The sequence below is a fragment of the Pongo pygmaeus genome, chromosome 9 (genome assembly GCF_028885625.2).
Source record: "Pongo pygmaeus isolate AG05252 chromosome 9, NHGRI_mPonPyg2-v2.0_pri, whole genome shotgun sequence".
Taxonomy (NCBI): Eukaryota; Metazoa; Chordata; class Mammalia; order Primates; family Hominidae; genus Pongo; species Pongo pygmaeus.
Genome location: NC_072382.2, coordinates 13,704,598 through 13,721,667, shown reverse-complemented (window position 1 = coordinate 13,721,667; position 17,070 = coordinate 13,704,598). Strand labels below are relative to the sequence as shown.

At 44.5% G+C, this 17,070-nt stretch overlaps 1 protein-coding gene across 5 annotated transcripts in view; it reads right to left on the bottom strand.

Annotated features, from left to right (window-relative positions):
• Nucleotides 1-3,884: 3,884 nt before the first annotated feature.
• The window catches only part of CPSF7 (cleavage and polyadenylation specific factor 7), a 26,466-nt gene continuing 13,280 nt past the window's right edge, over nt 3,885-17,070 (bottom strand). For all 5 annotated transcript variants that reach the window (XM_054438726.2, XM_054438729.2, XM_054438727.2 and 2 more), the window contains 5 exons: nt 16,485-16,899; nt 16,039-16,157; nt 12,917-13,085; nt 12,090-12,257; nt 3,885-5,867 (listed from right to left, as the gene is read on the bottom strand). In XM_054438726.2, the coding sequence (XP_054294701.1) occupies nt 12,095-12,257; nt 12,917-13,085; nt 16,039-16,157; nt 16,485-16,899 (866 nt within the window). In that variant the 3' untranslated portion in view covers nt 3,885-5,867; nt 12,090-12,094. The remainder of the gene's footprint in view (nt 5,868-12,089; nt 12,258-12,916; nt 13,086-16,038; nt 16,158-16,484; nt 16,900-17,070) is intronic.

Sequence of the window (17,070 nt, the reverse complement as noted above, 5' to 3'; positions counted from 1 at the left end):
GGGGTTGCAGCCTTTCCTTATGGCACCTGTCCCTAGAATTCATCCACTCCAAGAGAGGGTCATGACTATCCCAGCGGTTTGTTCTCAGGAGCTTTGTTTAGTGATACAGTGTGGACAAAAGGCAGTGATGACCATTGATTTTCTTCCCCAAGCTGCAGCCTAAATTAAACCCTAAATGCACTGCCATCCTCTGTATCTTCCTCAAGTCTCTCATCTTGCAAAAGACTGCTTATTTGCTTCACTCTGCCCCAAAGTCAGCATCTTGTCTCACTTCTCTTACAGATAATTGTTAGCTCTTTTCCAGTGGGCCATGTGTAACTGGAAGAAGCATATTCTAAACTAACTTTTTTTTTTTTTAAATTTTGGAGACAGTGTCTCAGTCTGTCATCCAGGCTGCAGTGCAGTGGCATGATCTTGGCTCACTGCAACCTCTGCCTCCCTAGCTCACGTGATCCTCCCACATCAGCCTCTCAAGTAGTTGGGACTACAGGCATACACCACCATGCCTGGCTTTTTTTTTTTTTTTTTTTGAGACAGAGTCTTGCTCTGTCACCTAGACTGGAGTACAGTGGCATGATCTCAGCTCACTGCAACCTCCACCTCCTGGGTTCAAGCGATTCTTCTGCCTCAGCCTCCCGAGTAGCTGGGAATACAGGTGTGCACCACCATGCCAGGCTAATTTTTTTTTTGTATTTTTAGTAGAGACGGGGTTTCACCATGCTGGCCAGGCTGGTCTCAAACTCCTGACCTCGTGGTCTGCCTGCTGGCCTCCCAAAGTGCTGGGATTACAGGCGTGAGCCACCGTGCCCAGCCCACTAATTTTTGTATTTATTGTAGAGATGGGGTCTGTGTTGCTCAGGCTGGTCTGTAACTCCTGGGCTCAAGTGATCCTCCCGCCTCTACCTCCTAATGTGCTAGGATTATAGGTGTGAGCCACTGCAACCAGCTGATGTTTTTTTTTCTTTTTTTTGGTCATTTATTTTAGTATTTTGAGGCCTGGCACAGTGGCTTACACTTGTGATCCCAACATTTTGGGAGGCTGAAGCAGGAGGATTGCATGAGTCCAGGAATTTGTGACCAGCCTAGGTAATATGGTGAGAACCTTGTCTCTACAAAAAAATTTAAAAACAAGCCAGGTGTGGTGATGCACACCTGTAGTCCCAGCTACTCAGGAGGCTGTGGCAGGAGGATAGCTTGAGCCCAGGAGGTCAAGACTGCAGTGAGCTATGTTTGTACCACTGTACTCCAGCCTGTGCGGGAGTGAGACCCTGTCTCAAAAATAAAATTTTGAATTAACATAAAAGTTAATTTTTTTTTTAAGCTGGAGAACTGTCACTCTAGATCAATGTATACTTTCTTTCTCCAAGTAAGGATCTTTAAAATTATTCATTTCCTTGGTAGTGGCCATGTTTTTTAATTCCAAGAAGCCACAAGGAGCCATGACAGAATCCACTTCAGAAAACCTTGAGGCTCTTCTGTTTTCAGATGAATCCTAGATTATCTGCTCTTACTCAAAGTAAAATGTAACTTTAAGCATTCTATGCTGGCTTTAACTCTTACTTTCTATGCTCAAGCTCATTCTTATCCTGAGGGGCTCTGCTGTCCAAAGCACTGATACTTTTTCTTGTTCCCTACCCCTTCTGTACCCTTGCCTCCCAGTTGCCCCTGGGGACTCTCCAAAAACCAGAGTGGACAGGTCTAATCAGCCACGAAACAGTAACAAAACCTTCAATAGGAACTGCCCTGATAATCACAAATCCCACTCATACCAATTTTCTGCTACTTTCTCCCTGTGTTGAAGAAATCGCTGGTATCAAACTGGAAGAGCCCATTCTGTATGGCCTATTTAATTTAGAGGTTCACTGGTTAAGCTCACTGCCACAGCAATATAGAGAAATGATTGGAAGGCTCAATTGGAAGTTTAAGGGTGCCTTATAAAATCCATTAGAATTTAAAGACCTACCTACCTTAGAGATGAACCAAGTCTAACCCCTGACTTTGCAGGCTTAGAGGTGAGAAGTAACATAACCAGCACCACACATCTGGTTATTAACAGGTGGAACTAGAAATCTTGCCTTAGGAGTCTGTCTGGATCAAGGAAATTCCATTTCCTCATACTTGAGAATGAGGATGATGGTTGAAAATGAGGCTGTGATTAGGAATAGGAAGTCCTCTCATTTACTGGGTGGTTATGTGGAAGTTTAGTGCATTGTGCTTCCTGTGGGTTGTGTGATAAATGTTCATTTTTCCTGATGCTTGTTGGAACCACCTGTGTAGATGCAGTTAGTCACATAATTAGGACATACAACAGAAACTGAGGCAGTGGAGGCCTGGCACAGTGGCTTACACTTGTGATCCCAAAATTTTGGGATCACAGGAATCAGTGTAGCTAGTCTTTCAGATTTATTGTGGCCAGAGGCTGTGCTCACTAGAGTCAAGGGAAGCCGCTTTACAGTCCACACAGAGAGGGAGGTACCAAAATTCTGGGACAGTGGAGAGAACTGAGCAAAGCAACAGGCCCTCGTCATAAGCTGGCAGAGGCCTGCTCAGCTACTCACACTCATGGCTAGAACCAGCAAGTGACTGCAGTGGTCTCACCCAGTTTAGGAAGCACTTAGGGCACAGATTAAGATTCTAGCTCCATACCATGGCAGCAGCTTGTGGAGACTACTAATCATCCAGTGCCCGGCAAAGTGTATTTCATTCATATAATGATCTTATGAGGCAGAAGGAAATTAATCAGATGGTAAGTCATGTGTCCAAGGGCATTCAGCTTAGAAATGGAACTGGGATTTGAACCTAGAGTAACCATAAAATCCTTCCTTTTCTACACCACCATGGTACCTCCTAGATGAAGCTGAATTTTGCCTCTAAGCTACCAGTCCTCACAATTTAGTTTACAAGTCATCTGGGGCATAAAAACCAGACTCCTAGACCTTATGTAGAGATTGCTACAGCACAGGAACAGGTGTCTTAGCAAGCATGACGTACAACTAAGATATGGGTTACCATGGAACCCAGTTTGAAAGTAATAGTTTACATTCTGAGGTATTCCAACTATTTGTCTTCCTCCTTTAAGTTTCACATCTTGATAGACCCTCTACAGAATTTCTCTTCTCCTAAAGCTTGTTTTTACACTGATCTTGCCATTCCTGGTACCATACACATTATCATCTGGTCTGTGGTTCGCTTTTTTTTTTTTTTTTATCACTGAACCCTCCTTCACCTGGCTTTTTAAAGCCAAAAGCTTTTCTGGAGCCCCAAGATCACCCACACTATGTACTTCCTCATATTTAGGTAGTTTACAAAACATTCACATTTGTTATCTCTGATTCTTAAAACATCCCTGTGTAGAAGGCACAACAGCTATTATTTTCATTTTGTAAGTGGAAAAGACCAAGGTTACACTGCTTGTCCATATTTAGATAAACAGGTGGTGAACTAGGCACTACCAGTCAGATCTTCTAACTCCTATCAAAGGATTCTTCCCTTCCTGAACTTGACACTGGAATTTAACTGTACAAGGTAGAACATTTGCTCTGCAAATAAGTCTTAGGAATCTTGAAGGGTAAAGGATGACTTGGAAGTTTTCTTTAACCAGCTGTTTAGATGGCCAAGGAAAAAAGCTAAACCTTAAGGGATGCCTCCAAAGGTTTGCATTAGAGGTCTCTTAGGAGGCTTTCCACAGTCAACTAAAGCCATGTATCACTGCCTGACATGCAATCCTAGCCACCATCATTCGAGTGTCTACATCAGCCCATGCCCACGCCCCAGACACCTCAACAAATCTATTCAATGCAGAATCCATAAAACAGCTCACACCCCATTTATTATTTAAAAATATTTTGTTACAAAAGGAAAAAAATACAATGCAGTATAAAAGATTGACAGCGTCATCAAGTTTATTACACAATTTTCAACCTATCAGAAAGACAAACAAATCACCGACAACAGGGGGACGGGACCTTGGCCTTTTTGAGGGATGGGTGTTTTTTTTCCTTTTGCTATCAGGAAATAAAACTAAAAATGGTGTCATTGAGTAAAAACAAAACAAATGGGGAGAAAAAAATTCTCCGGGTAAACGGCATTTCTGGTATTCTATATATATTTTTCCTTAAACTGTCACCTTTTCTCTACATTTTAAAAGACACCCGGAGTTGCTCTCAATAAGCACATCACTTAACACTTGGCCAGTTGGGTGGGGTGCCATGTTCTGAAGTGGAGGTGGGAATGGGGTTGGGGGACAGGGGAAAAAAAGCTCCAACCTGTAGCCTCTGTCCCAAGGGAATGTGCCTCTCCAATCCTGCGGGGGGACTCCCTCAGTGACTGAGGGCTATATGAGAAACGTGCTGGGAACAGAGGAAGGGTTTAGTCCAATTCAGTCTCTCTCCTCTGACCCAGAAGGGTCTCTAGTGACCCTATGTCTCACATGCCAAGTCTCATCTCACATGCCACGTCTCATGTTAGATGTCAGATGCCCTGTAGATGCATGCAGAAGTAGCATCACCCCATGGGTACCGCAGGACCTCGCTGCTGCCTCCTCCTTCAGCAGCAACCACATTACAATTTGGATGTTATGGAAAAGCAATTCCATTAGCCTGTAGAGAAAATGGCCCCCAGAATGCTGGTCCTTAGAACTCTGAGCTGAGTTCATTCAAGTCGGGCTCTGTTTCTTCTGGCTCCTCATCTGAGGCAGGAAGTATCTCCAGGCAGAGTGAGAGGAGCTATTAAGTCAACAGTCAAAAGGTGAAAAGACACCAAATTTCTGACTTTACCTGCCTACTAGTGCCAGGTTATCCCACAATAAGTAAAAGTATGTACCTGGGTGATGCAAGCCCATGCTTACATCAAACCTGAAAAAAAAAAAAAAGCCTATGGAAGTAGGCCATATCCTGCCCAACTTGCTTCTTCCCCCATTCCTCCTGGTTACTTCACAAGGGTTCTTCATTGCTGAGGTCCCAATGTCCCCATCTCCCAATGGGCAGTACCTTCCTCTAAAACAAGGAAGTAGCCTTCTGGGGGAAGGGCTCCATGTGTTAAATGGAAAAGCCCCAGGGAAAGGGAACAACTAAGAGCTGGTTATTGCAAGAGGTACCCAAGCACTAAGCAGCAGAGGGTGGTAATTGGCTCTGCCAGGCTTCCCAGCAGCAAGCAACCTCATAGGCCTTCTCTGCTTAGGAGGGGCAAGTCCACTGAGAAGGCTGGGCAGCGCAGAGTTGAAAGAGTTCAGCCCTCTGGGAGGTCAAAGAAATAAACCGTCAATACGTGAGAGGGAAAGCAGGAACAGAAGTAGCTTTTCATAAGGTAATTTCTGTTCTCATGGTCCCTCCTCAAAGGGCTGGAAAGGTAAAGGAGTTAAACAAAGAAGTGGTATGTTAGCAAGGGATTTGGACCCTCTTGGCCCCATTAAATCTAGTGCTGAGGGCAGGACCCTGGGCATATTTTGGCACACCCAGTCACTCTCTTAGATCCTGCATGGAGGATCTATTTTCTTTGGGAAGGAAGTCTTCCCATCAACCTCACCATTGAACTGCTCCCGGAGAATCAGAAACTCATACGTTTTCTTGGACAAAGCACCATTCTCTATGGAGACCAGGGGCCTGGACATGTTCTTTTCTTCCTGTCTGCCACCCCTCCCAATCACACGAAGTCTTTAGGTTCTTTCCCCTGGCAAACAGGAGGTGTGGGATTGGGAGGGCTGCCAAGCAGTCTTCAATCCTGTGGGGCAGAGGGTATTCCCTGGGTGTCTGGAGGGAGTTAGGGGTTTGGAGGAAAGGGAAGGGGGTGGGGCGGCCTCCGTCCTTTAGTCCTGATCAAGGTGAGGAGATGCAAGTCCATTAAAAAAACATTTGCTTCCAACCAGACTCCTGCAATGAGAACATCAGAAGAGAAGAAAGAAAACACAAGTTAGAGGTTACTTTCTGAATGACCAGGGCTTATATAAAACACACATATTCTAGCGCTACAACATAAGAAGTAGGGAATGCAGACAGAGAATGCAAGTCTGGGAAAACAAAGCAGCATTGTCTGACACTAGAAGTGGTGAGGAATGGCTGGAGGAGAAGCTACAGTGAGTAGAGAGAAAAAAAGCAGTGACATCCACTATAAAGATTCGGTGAAAAAACAGAACAAAATGAGGTCTCTGAACGTTTGACTGAAAAGGAGACTTTGGCTGCAAAAGTATGGAAACTGTGACACATTTCAAGAAAAGTTGCTAAAAGGGAATAAGGTAAGTTTAAATATGGGTTCAGAAGTCTATTCTGTGCAAGTCATAGCTTACCTTAAGGGGAAGGGGGAAAAATCTGGAAATGGGAGGTTTAGTGGTAAGAAAACAGGTATGTACACAACCAAATCCATTAATCCCCAAACACCCAAGAGGCCCTAGCAGGCAGGATGCACATACACAGGAAACTCTTAAATCCTTTTTTTTTCTTTTTAAAGGAGTCTTGGCTAAAAGTGCCTTTATGAGTATGTGTGTACACAAACACAGCCCCAGAGGTTTTCCAAGATGTACTAAAACTCGAGATTTTAAGTCTTTCCTCACATGACAGCCATAGGTGAGGAACCAGGAAACATACTAACACTAAGCAGGAGGCACGTGGCCAGGCCAGAACAGAAAGCAGAGCATGAAAGAAACCCAAATACAGTTAAGAAGTTTTACCCAAAAGGGTCTATTAAGCCACCTGTCACATGGCCACCAAACAAAGTTCCTAGTATACTCAGCCCCTGTTCCAATGCTGCAAAATCCATCTGCGGGTGGTGGTATGGTCAGTCTGAGCATATTAAACAGAACTAATAGCCAAAGGGAAAATGAGGAATTAGAATTTCTCCTAATGCCCAAACCGGCAACACAGCCTACACACAAATGTTTACCTTTTATATAACTACTTCTGTAAAGTGGCCTTATAAAACCTAGAGGAGACATCTACATCCTCCCTGATCCTTCTACACACCGAAATGACACTATTTTCAGCTTGGGTCCTCAGAATCTATATGGCCTAAACCTTCCTGGCTTGTCTAAACACCTATGCAGGCTGTTACTTGTCCCATTTTCTCTAAGGGAAAACTGAAGCCCTCAGTGCACTCAATTTCATACCATTAGGGCTTCTGAATCTTTGAATTCGATCCAAATTGAAGAGAAAGCTCAGTTTTCAATGGATAACAAGGACAGGAATGATGTGAGAATGACTATATTTCAAGTAGGATAATGTCCTAAAATAATGAGACAACTGACGTAGTTGAGAACTACTAAGAAGTTGAAGACCCAGGTTGCAGAGGATAACTTGTACACCAAGAGAAGCAAGCCACAGCACTGAATTCTTAAATCTCCATGGCTACATTTTGGTGCCAATGTTGGAATGCAGGCAGAAATCAGAGATTCCTTCAGTGGGCCAATTAGCCTTCAGGCCCCAGAACTGGGTCCTACACTGAGAAAAGATGGACAAAGAAGGCTACTGTTCTACTGCTGCCTCTGGACAAAATGTACCTTTCACTCTCAGGGAACACCTGTCATCATAGAATATAAATATGATTCATTTCTAACTAAAAGGTTGTTATAAATGAGGACCATGTACCATCTTCCCAACATGAAACTTCCTAAGCCATAATTTGGTCACTACAGATGGAATTAAGAGTCCTTAGGGTGAGAATGTAAGAAATTGACATTCTTGGGGTGCCTGATTCAGTTCTTTCAGACTGTATTATTCAGGCGCAATAACCACTATATCAAATGGGTGACCAGGAAAAGTGGGGAAGTAGAAAACCTGCCTCAGAGTTAATTTTTCCCATCTTGTCATGGGCCTACACAAGTCAAATGACTGTTTTCTAGGTAATATTGTTTCAGCATTTTCAAAGTTACCAAAAGAGAGTTATCCTCATAATGGGAGAAATAGTCTCATCTTATTTTTATTACTATTATTTTTTGAGACAGGGTCTTGCTCTATTGCCCAGGCTGGAGTGCAGTGGCACAAACATGGCTCACTGCAGCCTCTATCTCCCGGGCTCAAGCGATCCTCCCACCTAAGTGCCCCCAAGTAGCTGAGACTCCTCCCGCCTCAGCACCCTCAAGTAGCTGGGACTACAGGAGCACACCACCATGCCCAGCTAGTTTTGTATCTCTGGTAGAGACGAGTGTTTTGCCATGTTCCTCAGGCTGGTCCCTAAGCTCAAGCGATCTGCCCCTCTCGGCCTCCCAAAGTGTTGAAGTTACAGGCATGAGCCACTGTGCCTGGCCCCATTTTATAAGTGGAAGAAATAATGCAAAGTGACAGCTAAAGACTAAGGTTGAGATGTTCAATTCTCAAACTACTGCTGGATCAGCAGATCTCACTGGTAATTTCCCTGTTAAAAGGCTGTCAGGAGCAAAGCCATCAGGAATGGTGACATGCAGTTATGTTCTAACTACTAAACTGAATGCAGCCCCAAAGACGACAGTGCATGCTCTGCACAGGTCAATCATCACCTTCCTGGTCACTCTTATCCCAGTCAACTCCAAAAGACATACACTGTAGCCTGCATGTGCTTTTCAACCCACAAGTAACACTAGCAACTGTGCAGACTCAAACAAGAAAAGGGAGTTAGGACTGGACCAAGACCAACTCTAATGCCTGCCGCCCTCATGCCCACCTGAGACTGAATTAGGCCAAAGTTGTTTGTGGTCTCCATCTACAATAGTGTCTGCTTTTCCAGAGGATACATAGGCATCTCCCCAAACTCAACCTGTTGCAAAATCTAGAAAGAAGTACCTAGAACCCACAGCCTAACTGTTGATTCTACATGGGTTACCCTAGATTTCAATGATGTTAAGCACTCTAGGATTTTGTGGAATAAATGAGTGGCTAACAACAGAGAACAGAGACAAAAAATATTAGTAATTTTTCATCTTTCCACTTACTTGTTTGGGAGAAGATAAAAACAATTCCTGGCTATAAATCTTTTTAAGCTAATGGCCAAAGAACAAGACAGAGGGCAGTAGCCAAACCTAAAAGGAGTATTTTGGTTTTTAGTAGGTTGTCACTAGGCAAAATACTGCTAATTTTCCAACTATTTACATTCCAGCTATTGCTCATGAACTATAGGGGCTCACAGGTGGTGAGAGTTTCTTTGTCTTTCTTCATCCAGATATCACCATCCCAAAGACACCAAACAGAACTACTATTCTTTTCCCTCACCTTCCTTTTCAGTTACCATTACTTTAGATCAAGCAGGCAAATGATGAAGGACATCTTTTTTTTTGAGACGGAGTCTCACTCTGTCGCCCAGGCTGGAGTACAGTGGCGCGATCTCGGCTCACTGCAAGCTCTGCCTCCTGGGTTCATGCTATTCTCCTGCCTCAGCCTCCTGAGTAGCTGGGACTATAGGCGCCCACCACCACGCCCGGCTAATTTTTTTGTGTGTATTTTTAGTAGAGATGGGGTTTCACCGTGTTAGCCAGGATGGTCTCGGTCGGGATACAGACGGGGTTTCACCATGTTAGCCAGGAAGGTCTCAATCTCCTGACCTCGTGATCCACCCACCTTGGCCTCCCAAAGTGCTGGGATTACAGGTGTGAGCCACTGCGCCCGGCCAAGGACATCTTCCTAATGTACTTGATGTGAGACAGAAAAATGGGAAGTCCTAGAGACTTATAAATCTGCAACCACAAAATTAAGACAGGACCCTGAAGTTACCTGGGTCACGCAGTAGCCTCCAAGAACTACAGACAGACCCCTAGCCACTCTGGCCTATTTTAAAGATTTCCATAGAAGCAGAGTCAACACCTGCTCCTATATGCTTATATACTAGAAACAATCTTTCCAGAAGTTTTCTTTCAGTTGGGATTGCTAAGCTGGTAGGATGCAACCTAAAGGCACAGCACCCCCTCTGACTCCCTACCAATATGGAGCCTGTCTAAGAATGAAAGCAACAGAGAAAAGCAGAGCTGAGAGATGCAGATAAAGTCTGGATGACACAGCCAGAGCCCCTGGATCCAACCAATCTTAACTGAACTTCTCCATACTTAACAGTTTTTCTCCCAACCTTCCTGCTTTCATTTTGCTTCAAAAGAAAATTATAGCCAGTTGCAGTGGCTTCATGCCCATAATCCCACAGCACATTGGGAGGCTGAGGCAGGGGGATCACTTGAGGCCAGGAGTTCAAGACCAGCCTGGGTAACAAAGCAAGCCTCTACAAAAAATTTAAAAATTAGCCCTCAGGAGGCTGAGGGAGGAAGATCACCTGAGCCCAGGAGGTCGATGTTACAGAGCCATGATGGTGCCTCATGACGGTGCACTCCAGCCTGGGTGACAGAGTGAGACACTGTGTCTATTAAAAAAAACCAAAAAAACCAAAAAAAAAAAACAAAAAACAGCCGGGTGCGGTGGCTCACGCCTGTAATCTCAGCATTTTGGGAGGCCGAGTCGGGTGGATCACGAGGTCAGGAGTTCAAGGCCAGCCTGGCCAAGATGGTGAAACCCTGTCTCTACTGAAAATACAATTAGCCGGGCGTGGTGGTGGGCGCTTGTAATCCCAGCTACTTGGGAGGCTGAGGCAGAGAACTGCTTGAACCCGGGAGGCGGAGTTTGCAGTGAGCCGAGATTGCGCCACTGCACTCCAGCCTGGGCAAGAGTGAGACTCTGTCTCAAAACAGAACAAAACAAAAAACACAACAACAAAATAAACAACCTTGTCACTAAGTCTTTTCCAAAAGAGTTAGTTGAAGTTAATTATCCACCACAAAGCCTCTAAACCTGTTAAAGATCATTTTTCAGATCAGCTTTCTCCTCTCTGACTAAAGCATATTAGTTTTCAAAATCTTTTAAATAAACTAATTTTTTCTTTTAAGAGATGGGGTCTTGGCCGGGCGTGGTGGCTCACGCCTGTAATCCTAGCACTTTGGGAGGCCAAGGTGGGCTGATCACGAAGTCAGGAGTTCAAGGCCAACCTGGCCAGTATGGTGAAGCCCCGCCTCTACTAAAAATAGAAAAATAAGCGGGCGTGGTGACACACACCTATAGCCCCAAATGCTGGGGAGGCTGAGGCAGAATAGCTTGAACCCAGGAAGTGGAGGTTGCAGTGAGCCGAGATCATGCCACTACACTTCAGCGTGGGCAGCAAAGTGAGGCTCTGTCTCAAAAAAAAAAAAAAAAAAGAGAGGGTCTCACCATGTTGCTCAGGCTGCTCTCAAACTCCTGCTTAAGTGATCCTCTAGCCTCTGCCTCCCAAATTACTGAAGTGCTGGGATTACAGGCATGAGGCACCCACCCGCCCCTCCTCCCTACCTTTTTTCAGACAAGGTCTCACTGTCCCTCAGGCCAGAGTGCAGTGGTGCAATCACAGATCACTGCAGCCTCGAGCTCCTAGGCTCGAGCAACCCTCCCACCTCCACCTCCTAAGTAGCTGGGACCACCACACTTGGCTAATTTTTGTATTTTTTGTAGAGACAGGGTCTCCCTATGTTGCCCAGGCTGGTCTCGAACTCTTGGCTCAAACAATCCTCTCGTCTTGGCCTCCCAAAGTGCTAGGATCATAGGTGTGAGCCATTGCACCAAGCCTAATTCTTAAAATCATTAATGTTGCACCTTGAAAACTAAGTAGGCAATGGCCTTACTATTCTTAGTCAATTTTCCTCATTTTTTAAATTGAAAGTTCATAATGATAACAATGGCTATTAATTATTGAGAACTTACTATGTGACAGGTACCATGAGTGCCAAATGGTCTACATGGACTCTCTCACTAAAACTTAGCTAGTCATTGGGACAGCTGCTTGTATTATCTTCATTTACAAATGAAGAAACTGTGGAACAGAAAGTAATACGGCCAATTATTAGTGGAGAAACTGGGATTCAAATTGGTACCTGAACGCAGACACCATACTCTCACTCAGATACCAGGTTAAGGCAGTCAAGAAACAAGCAGAAGCAGCTGAACCTCAGGATAAGACTCCCCATAAATGTGCAGAAAATCTGCCCTGAAATTCCAGTTATGTAAATCAGAAGTTCCCCCTACCCTTGCTGCATTTACTTTTGCTTTCAAGAGAGATAACTTTTCACTATAAATCTTTTTTTAATAAAAAATCCCCCAGCAGCCAGGAACGGGGCTTCTCCCCACCTTTCTCAGTGGTGCCGGTCCCGTTCTCTATCCCGGTGTCTCTCATGCTCCCGGTTCCTTTCTTGGAAATAATCATCATGCCGATCTTCATTATGAAGCAGATCCCGGTGCCTCCTGCTGCTCTCCCGGGACCGGCTAGGTGACCTTTCCCGGGACCGATGTCTTTTCCTATTAGAAAGATCCTTCAGCCTCACTCAGAAGGCCTACCACTTTCTTTCCAAGAATGTGGTGTTTTGGTGTCTTCCGATATTTGCCTAAACTATTCCTCTATTACTCTATCATGGGCCTGCTGTCTGAGGATTTTAGCTCTTTGAGGACTACTCTTTTTTGGGAAGATGATTAACAGGTAAATTTATCTGTTGAGAACTAATTTATCAGGTGCAGTGCTAATAATTTTGTATGGATTATCTGACCTAATCTTTACAACAGGTCTGTAAGATAAATACTATCATTGTCCCTTTTTTAGAAAATGAGAAAAATAAGGCTTGGAAAGTTGACTAACTTCCATACACAAGAAGGTCACACAGATAGCAGCAGAACTGGGATTCCAATCCAAGCTTGTAGGGCTCCAAAGCCCATGTTCTTAAAAATACCTGTCTGTATTTTTTCCTACATGAGCCCACTGCCTCACCCACCAGATGCCAGATGTTACAACACTTATTAATGAAAGCATCTGATTAGTTTCTTCCCCAAAAAGACATGAAGGCTAAGGTCCAGACTTTCAGCCAGGTCTTTCCCAGATTCCCTGGGCTCCATTTGTCCCCACTCCCTATCCCTGGAAGAGTGCTGCTTGGGGCTGGTAGGTGAGGACGCAATCACCAACTCACCTGGAAGAGCTCCCACTGGCACCCACACTGTAGGACTTGGCTTCGATGCCATGAAGACAGTCCTTAAGAGAGGAGATGAGGACACGGCAACGCTCATCATTGGCAACCCGGGACTGTTTGATAACCGCAATGGCTGTGAGCAGCGTCTCAATTGCGTCACTGTAATCCCCTGATAAAGGATGAAGGAGAAAGGCCAAGGGTGAGGAGAGATGGTAAACTAACTGGACCAAAAGGAGAACTCAGGCAGACACAAACCAAGAGTAGCTAGCTGTCCCAAACAACCGCAGTAAAAGAGACAAGGCAGATGTTGCAAGTGTAAAACTGGATGACACCTATATTCCAGCGGTTTAGAATCTGACAGATGTTGTCAGATGAACAAACTGACACATTGTTATCCAGGGGCTATTTGACATCTATTAAAATAAACAATGTGCATATTTTTTGAGCCAGCAATTCTATTAAAAATTTTCTACTTCTGTTCACAAGTGTGTACGTTTAACAGTGTTTTAGTGTTGTTGCTTTTTTCTTTTTTTTTTTTTTTTTGAGACAGAGTCTCACTCTGCTGCCCAGGCTGGAGTGCAGTGGCCGCCATCTCGGCTCACTGCAAGCTCCGCCTCCCAGGTTCACGCCATCCTCCTGCCTCAGCCTCCTGAGTAGCTGGGACTACAGGCGCCCGCCACCATGCCCAGCTAATGTTTTGTATTATTAGTAGAGACGGGGTTTCACCGTGTTAGCCAGGATGGTCTCGATCTCCTGACCTTGTGATCCGCCCGCCTTGGCCTCCCAAAGTGCTGGGATTACAGGCATGAGCCACCGCGCCCGGCCAGTGTTGTTTGCTATATTATCTTCAATAGGGTCTGGCTATATAAAGGAACGTTGGTTCTACAGAATATTACATAGTTGTTAAAAAGCAAGAGGTAAACCTGTATGTAAACAAAGTAATCCATGTAAAGCCCTTAGCACAGTGCCAGGCACACAGTAAGGATCAATAAATGTTATATTATATGTTGATATAATAGGTGTCCAGAATACACTAATTGAAACAAGCAAGTTTCAAAACCATATCCTGTTTTTGTAAAAACAATAAAAATTATATAAATTGTCATATGCACAGAAAAAATTCTGGAGGAATATAAACTATAAAAGGTGGTCTTATTGGTGGTCCTTGTATAGAGGACTATTTTGTTTTTGAGACGGGTCTTGTTTTATCATCCAGGCTAAGTGCAGTGGTATGATCATAGCTCACTGCATCCTTGAACTCCTGGGCTCAAGCCATCCTCCTGCATGCCACTTCACCTGGCTTATTTTTCAAAAATTTTTTGTAGAGATGGGGTCCACTATGTTGACTAGGCTGGTCTTGAATTCCTGGCCTCAAGTGATCCTCCTGCCTGGGCCTCCTAAAGTGCTGGGATTATAGGTATGAGCTACTGTACCTCATGAGACTTTCTAAACAATGTGTATTTCTACAAATTTTTAACCTACCATCAGATGTATGTGTGTGTATATATGTTATTTACATAAAACATGTATGCGTAGTATATGTATACATTAAAAAAATTATGGCTGGATGCAGTGGCTCACACTTGTAATCCCAGCACTTTGGGAGGCCGAGGTGGGCGGATCACTTGAGGCCAGAGTTCGAGACCAGCCTGGTCAACATGGTGAAACCCGGTCTCTACTAAAAATACAAAAACTAGCCAGGCAGTGTGGCATGCACCTGTAATGCCAATTATTTGGGGGGGCTGAGGCAGAAGAATTGCTTAAATCTGGGAGGGAGAGGTTGCAGTGAGTCGGGATCACACCACTGCATTACTCCAGCTTGGGCAATAGAACCAGACTTCGTCTCAAAAAAAAAAAAAAAAAAAAAGTGCTGGGATTACAGGCATGAGCCACTTCACCTGGCCTAAAAAAGATTAATTTAGATGTCAAGGTAGATTTTTCTGGTGGGAAAAAAATGAAGGGAACATATGTACTTTCTGTCTTTAACCTTCTCTGTGGATTCAAGTTTGGCAAGATGATGCAAAGATGAAAACTGAGGGAAAGCAGATGATAATATTTAGGGCTAACTTATTTCTTAGGAGATCTGATAATCTACAGACATTTACATGCATGTAGGAAACTCACAGGAAGGAAGTGAATATGGCTAATGTCATGATGTAAAAACCGGACCAGAACTCTGAAACTTCCTGTAGCCTCTTCTTTTAGAAACCAAAAATCTTATGCTCAGGGCTTTCAGAATCATGGCTGCTGGTTCTACCCACTTAATAATGAGAGCAGAGCAAAAGTTAGCTGTAAGGGTATAACATGCCTTAAGATGACATCTACAGACTTGCCTCTTTTTAGGATAGGCTACCTACCAGCTCTGCTTAGACTCCCAAATGTAATCAGACTTCATAGCAAACCATTATCTAGGCTGGACGTGGTGGCTCACACCTGTAATCCCAGCACTTTGGGAGGCCGAGGCAGGTGGATCACTTGAGGTCAGGAGTTCAAGACCATCTTGGCCAATATGGTGAAACCCTGTCTCTACAAAAAAATACAAAAATTAGCTGGGCATGGTGGCAAGTGCCTGTAATCCCAGCTACTCGGGAGGCTGAGGCAGGAGAATCGCCTGAACCCAGGAGGCGGAGAGTGTAGTGAGCCAAGATTGCACCACTGCACTCCAGCCTGGGTGACAGGGCAAGACTCCCTCTCAAAACAAACAAACAAAAAAACACATTATCCAGTCAAAACATCATTCCTAAAGAAAACCCAGGGTCTGTATCTGGCATTGGGTCTACTACACAGACACTAGATCTAAAGATCAACCACTGAGATGGAGATTTCCACAAGGCAGGAATTTCATTCTACAGCAAACACCACATCGAGATGGTATTAATTATTTATATTCTAGGCATTAAGTTGGTTTTCATGAGGGCAGGCCTAGATACAGGCTAAGTAATACTGCCGGAGCTTCCCCAAGGCCAAGAAATCAGGTTACATATTGCTCTTTAAAGTGTGCCGCTCTTGCTATCTACAGTACTCCAACTTTATCTTGTTGAACTTTTGCCAGTAGAAATGACAAAATCAGGAAAAAAAAGTAAAGGTTAAGGATAAGGCAGCAAAGGTAAGCACCAAGTTACCTGCACTGGCTCCAGATACCGCTTTGGAAATGGCACTGCTGGAAATTGCTCTGTTTCGCTTCATGATATCTTCAAATTCGGCTTCACTCACTGTAGAGGGTGGAGGGCCCGAATCTCGGCTGTACAGAGAAAATACCATCCCTGATTGCTCACACCCCTTATTATTTTTACTGTACTCTACAATACTTTTGTAATTTTGGCATAACACACAACAATGCTAGACATCTGTAGCATTCATAACACCTGCTCCCACATTTAATTTAATTAAGCACCTTAAAAAGGGGTATAAAGGACATGGTACTACTTCCCAGGAGTCAATGCTATGATAACAGAATGTCCATAAGGGAAAGAACAAGGATTCAGTGCTCACTTTCTCAGGGAAAATAAAATGCTTAATACACTTATTTACCCTGGCTCAAATCTGAAAGGAACAAGATAGTCCTTACCTGCCATGGTGGTTATAGGGGGCAGAGGCCTTCATGTAAGTATCTGGTGGAGGCCCCACTGTAGCGTTTGGTGGGGGGAAGAAGGCTGGATTGAGGTGAAGGGCAGGTGGGATGGCCCCAGGGGGAGGTACAGCAAGATGAGGAGGTAATCGAGGAGGTGGGGGCATGAGATGCTGGTAGTGGATACCAGGAGGAGGAGGAGGGACCCCAAAGCTTGAGGAGAGAGGTGGTGGGGGTGGAATTGGTGGTGGGGGCAGACCCATCAGGGGAAGGGCCGAAGGAGGACGATTGAAGTAGGGCAGCACACTGGGGGGCTTATCCACACGAGCAGATGAGGGTACAAGGTTCTCAGAGGGTGTGGCCCGTCCATCAGCAGAATCACTAGAATCTCGGGAATGGGCCCGTGGAGGTATTCCTATGAAGCAAAACAGAACTGACGTTACTGCCCAGGCTTTACACAAACCCACAGGACCAGTTCATCCTTCAGGAGTTATCAGACACCCTACAAAGAAAGGTGACTAAAGTGGCTGAGAAGGTAAAATCATCTACTGCCTTTTTTTTTTTTTGGCTTCAGAGGTCAGAAGCA